Genomic DNA, 10,029 nt, shown 5'->3' with positions numbered 1-10,029 from the left:
TGAATTATATACGTCAACCCCTTACGTTTATGTTTTAAACAGAAATCCTTTGACTCAACATGGAAACTTCATATAGATGTGAAAACAGGAGGAATAAGTATAAAACAATGGACCCTGTATGAGTGTTGGTATGAGCAAATGCTGTTTGTGTGCCATTGATGGACGTTCCAAAACATGGCAAGCGTAGGATCCATATTCACCTTTTTTCTTGGGCCCGTTTTTCTGGGAGTCGTCATCTCCGTTCTTCTCCTCTCCAGAGTCATCTGACTTGGCCTTCAGGTTCTCCTTGCTCTCTTCGATGCTCTCTCTTTTCTCCTTTGACTCCTTCTTGGCCGTTGTCACCTTCTTTGGGCCCTGCAGGTGAAACAGGTTGAGACAGATAGACATTTAGAGTGGTGCTGTGTAAATAGTCAGATCTTAAAACACATTCAAAGAAGAGAGGGATTAAAGGAGACAATGCACAAAGCTATTAGTGGTAACACTTTTTAAAAATGAAATCTGCAGAAACTGGGGATACTGAAATGCTATTACACAAAATGCCATTTGGCCAACTGGAATGTTAGCTTAAAACTAAAACACTTTTTTTATTCTTTGAATAGACATAGATTACAGTCATAGACCGTTGTAAACCCCTCCCCCTAACATGTAATTTCTTATTCTAGTTTAGCAATGCTAGCAGAGGACAAGCTAGAGGCTAGTTCTTTCAAGCTCCTGAGCTAGCAAAGTGTCAGATATAGAGAGAAGTCAAAAGAAATACTTCACTTAGCTAGAGATAATAGAGTCCAAAAGGTTTAAAAGGCTGCTATCTGTACTTTTGTCACAAACTGACTTTTTCCTCTTACAAATCTGGATGTTAGCCCCACTTTAGCATCCTGTTTACTTCATTAGTAGGTAAATCATAATAAATTAAGCATTAGCTACATTTACTAACTCCCCAATTTATTAAAGCAACCATCAATTTTTTTAAATTTCAACCAGCTTTAAATAAAAAGCTGATCATGTCTCTCTCTGTGAAATCAAGAGCTAGGAATTTCTGTTTCTTTATTCTGCATAGCAACAGTAACTCTGGGAGGGGAGGGGCTTCGCAAGAGTGGCTTTTACACTTCCTGGATGTTTCTATGCCATGCACTTTATATCAGTGAAAAATATCAATGTTCTGTTAGTACATTTACACTCCAAACAGAAAAATATGCAACCATTATCTGTATGAAAAATCCAATGAGTGAATCAGATTTTTTTTTTTAAACAGAGTTTGTACCAGGAGGAAAAGGCTGAGTGTATACAGTGTGTACTAATACATCCTGTATGAAACTGTAGTTCATGGAAAGCATTTTATCAACTCAAGTTGAAATTGCAAATTCTACCTCCTGAGGGCCACAATAAAAAAAAAAGTCCAGAACAAAGCAGAGTTTGCATGTGGTTTCCATTTTTCATTATCTCCTCTTTAGTTCTCATTAGAAGGTTCACCTGCAGCATAGCAACACGAGTGCTACCGACTGTCGCCCAGCCCAGCCTGAGCTAACAAACAGTAACAGAAAGAGAATATCCTTCGCTGGTTATCTCTGCTCACAGAGCTGATATCCCGCTTTAATTCAAATCAAACAGAGTTCGGCAGTTCATCTGCACTACGACAGCTCGGCTATCAGTCACACACGTCTGTGAGTTTTGACACCCCTGAGGGGGTTTGCATAAAAGTCATGCAAAGCATTCGACTCACGTGGAGTAAGAGATAGCACACATTTCAAGCCCCAAACCTTTATGTCCACATACTCAAACATCCTGACATGCTCAGCCTGTATGGTGTCATTCACAAACTAATGTAATCACACTAAACTCAAAGGCACCACTTCAAAACGTGCACTGTGCTCATTTGTTTACAGAGTTAGTCTCACAAAATCAATCAAACAACAAAGGAGGCACAAGCAGTTCTGTTCAAGGTTCTGAGTTATAACCGTTATGTAACAAACCAGCTTCAGAATGATTGTGACTGGACTGATGGAGAGTTGATTTTACAAATTGGAGAGACAAACTTTAAATATTATTGAAGTAAGATGCTGTATTAATCCCAGGCTGCCATGTTTCTAATCATCGCAATTATTCATTTTGGTGACTTTCAGGGTTTACACTGATGGATGTGTGTATTGACATGATTAAGGACTTTTGATTCAATGCTTTTCAATCATTTCTTCTAAAGACTGGAAGGAGAGTCGATCACGCCAATAAAGAAAACTCCCTATGAAAATAAAATCTGATTTCAATTGTTTTTTGCAAAGATTGAATTTTGAATCTAGCTTCTTTGGTCACCCTTCATGTTTCTGCAGAACTAGATTACATCATTTCTTTTTATGTCAAAATGGTCAGATCTTAAGAAGCAAACCCACACAACCTTTAAATCACTGAACTGTATGTTTAGGTATGTTCTGCACAGAAGTATTTTTTATCATTTATAAAAGTAGTTTGTATCTTCTTGTTCCAAACTATTTTATCTGATTTCCCTTTTTTCATATCCATAAACCTTCGTTAGTCGTTCCGCAACCAATATTGTTTTGCAGTGAAGAGTTTGACAGCAGGCTTCAGGGTTTTGTTACATTAGCTCTACTTTTTAAGTTATGCACCCTGTACATTACTTTGCGTCATGACTCAACTCCCTGTATGTCATAGCGACTGCTGAGGTTACATAACAAGCAGCTGCTCTGATTTTGACAGTTTGTACAGTTGCTGTAACTTAATCTAGACCCATGAGAGAGAGCTAGCTAATGCTACCGAGGCAGCTATTGCTAGCTAGAGTTGCTAACACTGACATTTCATTTCAGCAAACATTCAAATAAGATGATTTATTTTTATTCTTTGTGTTTTTATTTGGAGTTGGCTTTATTTTAAATGGTGATGCAACATATGGTTCTTCTTATATGGATATGACGGTATGAAGTTTGATATTCACAGCGACATGTGCATCAGTGCTGTCTGGAATTTGATGTTCCCCTTTTATATTTTATAGATTTGTCTTGATTTTGTTTTCCCTCTCTCACAGTTCTAAATAAACTACACTTGTATGAATGTGAAGGAGATGACTAAGCAGTTTGACAGTTAGCATGCTAGCCTAACTGCAGTCACATTTCTGGGAGGAAAATAAAATTATCAGCGCCTCCTCAATGTTCACTGGGCCAGGCTTTACTGTGTTTTCTGTCACACAAAGACATGAACTGACTTAAAGATATGGCTAGATGCTGCTTTCATTATGTGGTGTTGAATTTGGAGGTAATTAACTTGTTACAGGTACGATTATTAGGCAGGCAGGCTGCAGGTTTCAGAGGCTGCAGGTTGGACTTACAGTGAATCTCCATGAGTCTCTGACCTGCCTGACAGTCGGCGGGCAGGACACGGTCCGTGTCAATGCCTCGATCTGAACAGAGGGAGGAGGGAACAGCAGTTTAGAGAGGACAATGAGGTGGACCATGATGTACACACACACACACCAACACAAGCATTCATACAGTATGTAGAAAAAGCACACATAGGGGTACAAATACGAAGCTAGTTTCTAATCTTAACACCCCCATGTTTGGGGACTTTTCAGGCCCTGAGGTGAATGTTCAAAGTCCCGGCACCTTACCAAGTCATCAATGAGTCTTTCTACACCCCTGCAGTTCTAATATGTCTGCTTTGTGCGAGGGGAGAGTGTAACTACTTTATTATTGCCTCTTTAGAAGCACTTCTGTGGGTTGCTTCTCTGCTTTACATTATGAGGGCATTATGTTTCTTTCTTTGCTATCCAACACACTAAAAAGCTCCCTGTGGGTTTTAAAAACTACATCCCATTTCAACTCAGTGGCTAACGGGCTAATGATGTGTCATTACATCCAGAATGAAATACATTTTTCCGCTTCATTGCTTTGCTTTCTGGACAGATGGGAATATGAGTCGACTATTTCTAGCAGGGATAGAGAAGTGTGAAATGAACCATTAAGGTAGACGACTGTTTAAAGCTCAGGTGTGAGTGGTGAATCTTCCCCCCTGAATCATTAAACGTGTGGGCTAACGGCTGAGAAAATGTCGACAGTGATGCTGCTGAGGGATGCTGATTCATTGCTGTTCACCACAGGGAGGAACCCTGGAAGCTCCGGTTACAGTTGCTTTCACAACCAAAAATAAGAATGCTAAACATGACAGCAGCAACTCACAAACACAATGACAATCTTTCCTATCCGGATACAAGTGAGTCAAGAAAATGGGATGATAGGGCTTGTTCCGTGTTGCTGAGCACAGCTATGTGATGCTTTTTGGCAGGAAGCCTGTGTTCAATAGGTGAACATGTGTTACTTTTACAAACTTAAACCATGCTGCCACTTTACAAACTTCACTGTTTAATAAAGCACTTTGCATGTGTGTGGAGAGGACCGAGACAGAAGAGGTGACAAAGTACAAATCTTCATTTCATCAAAGAAAGAGAATGACAGCTCAGAGTGAGCTCTTCTATTTTTATAGAATATATGTAAACAAAAATTGTGCCTTTAATTTGTGTAAGACTTTTAATCCTCATATACATGAGGTAGAACCAGAATGTGTTTTTTTTACATAAAAGTAATAAATGAAAAAAGTATTTATTTCAAAGGGTTAGTTAACTGACATCAACAATAGAAATGAGGCTGTGATTTATGGTTTTTTTATAGTAACACTCGTGATTATTTTCTTTGCTGGCTGTTATTTAAACTATCTTTAATTAATGATTTATTTTGTGTATGAAATGTCAAGTGTGGTTATTTTTAGTGCCCTTTGCCTCTCTTGGTTTGTACTTTCAAAAGTGAATCTAAAAACAGATTTAATCCTCCAACATATACATTTTCCTCCACACTGAAAATGATTCAATTTTGACATTATAAGCTTAAAATCTTAAGACGTTGCTATGATATAATAAAATGATAAAGACTATAATGTCATTATGGTTCCGGTTCAGACTTCTAAAAATTGATAAATAAATATATGTGACTTATTAATGCAGCTCTAACTTTCCTACTTTGAAGATTACAGTACATAGATTGTTTTGTTCAACCTTACATAATGTAACAAAGAACACTTCCTCAATTCCTCACATTGAACGTGTTGAGCATAAAAGTGAATGATAATCATCCAGTTGATAAACCTTCTGCCTACTCACTGTTTCAGGACAAACAAATGCTGTCTTTTCATGCCATTTCATTTGTATGCTTTCAAGACACGGGTTATCTGTCACTCTGGTGTCACTGAAGAAATAGTTATGAAATGAGGCTACTAAACTCTTTATCAATCACCCATAGGAGAAAAGCCACAAGCGCACATTTATAACATAACCCTCACATCAGATACAAACTGTACTAGAATGTAATTCTAACCCACACACATAACTGAGGGTGAGTGTGTTTTTTCATCTACTGTTTGAATTTTAAAACTGTAAAACATAGACTACAGGACAGTTCACTGCATGAAACTTCTGGTTAAAGTTAAACCCCTGGATTTTAAAAAAACCCTCCTTAATCAGTTCTCAGAGTCTGTTTCCCAGCTTATATAACTTGTAGGTACTGAGTGGCTGATTTACAGCTGTAAATGTTATGTGATGTACGGTGAACTCAAGCCCACTAAGAATAGCAGCAGCACAGATCGGGGGGGGGGGGGGGGGGGGGGGGGGGGGGAGGTGGGGTCATTGAAGGGGATCCCTAAAAGGACATCCCATCCCAGGCCTTGGCAACCATCTCCAAACTCCACCCGCTCCTACCTATGAATTCTGCCAGTTATTCCTGGCCCTGACGAGGTGACCCACATTTCCCTGCACTCTGGGACACACTCTCTCCTGGTTGCTCAGACCTGGCTGCCTAAAATAGGAGGGGTCAGCAGGGTTTCTCTTCCGCCGACACACTATCACCAAGAGATCAGTAATAGAAAACGTCTCCGAGGAGTGATTGACGACTGCTGCTACTGTAAGACGACACAAATGAGACACATCCCCATGCAGCGCAACAGCTGTAGGACGAGTAAATATGTAGGGGAGGGGGTCAGTATGTTGGGTGTTTCGACACCTGAGCAGCGGTTCTAGACCAGAGTAGAGCTAGAGCACCCTATATACAGATCAGCAAAACCTCAAACTACTGAGACTGGAGGTAGCACATAATGGCCATTGTTGCATGACTCATGCTGATGAGAATCCTCAGTCAATTCATTAATTGAACAACAATTTTAGCCAAAGTTCAAAGGAGATTATACAAAATGAAGTTCCTTAAATGTCAAAAATAATTAACAAAAAACTGTCTACAGCAGTGAAGCACTTTGTTTCATGTCTACATAATTCTTCTCTCAAATGACATTCTTTTTACACATTTCCATAAAAAGTTAGCATTGATTTAAAGACATGTTGTTATTGTTGTCTCTGAACACTGTCCTAGAAGTCCTGCCACCATAGTAAATCAGAACTAAAACTCCATGTAGTCCTGCCAATACAATAAGCAACCAGCAGGAGCAGACTGCTCTGTGTGGATGATATGCTTCTGTGTAATAATTACAACCACAATATATGTAACTATTATTAGAAAATGACACGCATCCATTACAGCACAATGAAACAGGACATACTGAACTGATCCTTTAATTGGTAGGTGATTATGATCATTAGTCACTTGACAGTTCAGTGATTCTGTTTTATAAACAACAACCTATTCCACACCCTCAATTAGCATTTCAATTATTCTGACTGTTACACACAGGCTACTGCAAACAATCACATTTACATACCAAAAAAAAAAAATAGAGTTTAATGCCAACCAACTAACCGTCTACCACGGTGAGATCGCACTTGTATATACACATCACTGAATGTGTGCCTTTAAAGTTAATTTGTCAAACACATTGTACATTTCCATCCATTTTGAGATCCATTAAATTCAATTCTCCCATAACTGCTGCCTCCTGATCTAACAACACATGTGAGGTGTGAGGAGAGGTGTGAATGCAAACTAAAACTCATCAACAGCTCAGTATTTTGGGAGTTATGCACTTATGATCAGAGTCAGAACACAGACCTTGTTTTCTTGCATGAGAAGAACAATCTGTAACTGCTCGAGAAAAAAAACACAATCATTCCAGCCAATTCCAGAGGTGGAAACAATTCTTCCCTCTACATCAATATTGTATTGCTTTTAGGTGCTTCCTTGTCCCATCTGTCTGCTAGCAATCAACTAAATAATGCCCAGTGTGCAAAAGCTGCAGTGTGCCTTGCCACACTAAAGACAGGGTGAGAAACCCCAGAACTAATGTTTCTATGAGCTGATGATCCTTAAAATTGAGCCTTTAAGAAGACAAAAGTGGATACAGGCATCGAGACGCAAACATAATCCTGCGGCCAAAGTTCCCAACAAAAGTTTTGACAAACGGACACCATCCTCGTCACATCTGTGTCCTCTGCACATTGAGCAACCTGTGACTTTTCAGACTTACGTTTACACCAACCTGCATGTCCTTAGTCGCAATTTCCCCCGGAGTTGGCCAGCTGTTGGTGTCACCGAAATCCCCAACCTGAGGAAGAAATGAAAAGACACAAAGCTGGGTAAGCAGGAGTATCAAAGTTATGCGAAACCTGAGATGTTAGAGAGGGTTGTTCATAATCCAATTCAACTTTAAAGGAGTGGTTAGTGTAATAAACTCCTTGTTTTCTGCTCAAAGTTCATTGTGTTAATGTGTGGGGGAGGAAAAAAACTACAAAACCAAACATCCTATTAGATCCACAAGCTCAAATGTTTCATTAAATTGTCTTTGTTAAAATATCAGCAGTATAATTGAGAGGTCGAAAGCATGACTCATCTTCCCGAATGTAAACAAACACTGAGCACGTTTGCACAGCTAGCGTCGCTCTCATGAGGACTTTGGTCTCTACAAATGTGACCAGGAATTCATGTTTACATTGCCGGAACTTATGAAGGGAGGTTTCTGCAGCTCCTGACGCCTCACAGTGGAGGGATATTCAGTCAGTGTTTGTATTTATCCGAGTGCTGAAGAAGCTCTGACCTAATAAAAACACACTGTTTGATTTGGCTCTGAGCTTACGGTCAATAATGACATACAGAAAAGGTGTTTTCTGAATTCATGACTTGAGTTAATAGGAATTGAGCAGCTCTTGAATAACTCACTAAATCTTAAACTGTTCAAATAGCCAAGATGGTGAATTGTTAATATTATTTACTACATTTCCTAAACTGTATTGATGTCTATAGCGCTTCTTAAATCTGGTTAACTTATGACCTGCCTGTTCTTTTTTGATGCCTTTGTTAAAAATAAAGATATTTGTTGTTATGATTTAACTGTTAATTAAGCCCAGTAATCATTATATCATATTTGGGAAAAAAAAATGTTTTCCTTTACATCATACAGAAAGAAATGAATGAGCATAGTGTATAATAAAGAGTGTTGTGCCTGAATGCGCTGATACTTTTGGTGAACAGGGAACTGAGTGGATCAATCAGCAGCTCATGAACGAGTACTCACAGTTGCCGAGCTCTGTGTGGCAAAGACTGATATGCGGCTCTTGGCATGTGTCTGACATGGCGTGCATCTGGTGTGCGTTATGAAGCACACATTGTTCTTCTCTCTGCCGAGACTACCCATGTTTTCATACAATGCTTTAATTCAGAATGTTTGTCTGGGACAGTTGATTAGTGAATTAAGTCACTTGTAAAGGTATTTAACTTCCTGTGGGATTCCTGCTAAACTTTCATAAAAAAAATGAAAATAAAAACGTCGTCATACATCTATATGCTGGATGTACACTTTGTTTATCATTGAAAATATTCAAATAAAAGTGAAATATTTTAGGCTATATCATCTTACTACACAATATACACATTATTTTCTAATACAGGCGCACACACACACACACACACACACACACACACACACACACACACACACAGTTACCTTTCCTCCGCGTCTGGCTTTGGGTGGGTTCCCTGCTCTGACTACTTTGGCAGGTCCGGTCGACTCTGAGGAAAGAAAATGAGAAGGGCGACGTTACAATCAGCTCTGCATTAATGTAAGAATGATCCTTTAACAGCAATGACTTCAAGTGAACACTGGAATAGAACATTGGACATTTGCTGGACCTATACTTTATGAAAAAAAAAAGAAAAAAAAGGCTGTTGGGAAAAATAAAAGAAATTATGATTTAAGATGGCAGGTGAGCATCTCAACCTTCAATGTGCCATAAACCAGAAAAGAAAACAGCATTAAAAGGAAAACGGCCAGCAGGGATCACAGAGACGCATAAAAGCAGCCACCCAGCAGAAGATGACAGTCATGAGGAGAAAGTGAATAAGAGTCAGCCTGATGGGATAAAATCATTTCAGTAAGAAAAGGAGTGATTTATTGAACAATATTCAATCTTATCAATGTTAGGTAGTAGTGTTAAAGCCAATCACAGAGCCCTAAACTCAGGAGGATATCTTGAAATCAGCTTTAGTCAGACAAATCATCCCAAACCTTAAGATATTATAATAAGTATGAAAACACACCAAGTGTTGGAGAAGCCTTTTGTGTCGTGTTTAGCCACTGAATTCTCATTAATCTAGCATTTTATCTTTCAAGACTAAAAAAACTAAAAGAATACTATTAAATAAGAAAAACAAGGCCAACAACAACACACTTACTATGAAACCAATCACTCAACAACTCAATAGATCTAAAGGCCATAAGAAATAATTAAATAAATGGTTCCTTTTCATTTAGGTCCATCACCATCCCTTAAATTAAAGCCAACTTCATTCGAACATGCATATTCACTCGTACAGATTCATTTGTTTTACATGTTTCAGAGTTGTTGCTTCTCTTACAAAGTTTAGTGTCTTATACAGCTGCAGAGAAATACCTCGCTGTGTACAACATTGTGTTTTAAAAGCCGAGTCTTGCCTCGAGGGAGAACTTAATAAACAACATGACCACTGGGATCAAATCAAGCTAATTCAGTTCCTAAAAATACATAATTTCTAGTGAAATACAAGAAATAATCCCTATTAT

The 10,029-nt window shown here is 38.6% G+C and overlaps 1 protein-coding gene across 4 annotated transcripts in view; it reads right to left on the bottom strand.

The window, feature by feature from the left end:
* The window catches only part of larp1 (La ribonucleoprotein 1, translational regulator), a 49,754-nt gene that overhangs the window by 18,431 nt on the left and 21,294 nt on the right, over nt 1–10,029 (bottom strand). The window contains exons 2-5 of one of the 4 annotated variants that reach the window (XM_020635546.3): nt 8,935–8,999; nt 7,462–7,539; nt 3,332–3,403; nt 201–354 (exon numbers count right to left, since the gene is read on the bottom strand). In XM_020635546.3, the coding sequence (XP_020491202.2) occupies nt 201–354; nt 3,332–3,403; nt 7,462–7,539; nt 8,935–8,999 (369 nt within the window). The remainder of the gene's footprint in view (nt 1–200; nt 355–3,331; nt 3,404–7,461; nt 7,540–8,934; nt 9,000–10,029) is intronic. The other 3 variants (XM_020635548.3, XM_020635550.3, XM_020635549.3) reach the window with 3 other exon arrangements.

The sequence above is a fragment of the Labrus bergylta genome, chromosome 14, assembly GCF_963930695.1.
Source record: "Labrus bergylta chromosome 14, fLabBer1.1, whole genome shotgun sequence".
Classification (NCBI taxonomy): Eukaryota; Metazoa; Chordata; class Actinopteri; order Labriformes; family Labridae; genus Labrus; species Labrus bergylta.
The sequence above is the reverse complement of the archived record's forward strand: the minus strand, read 5'-3'. Positions and strand labels throughout refer to the sequence as shown.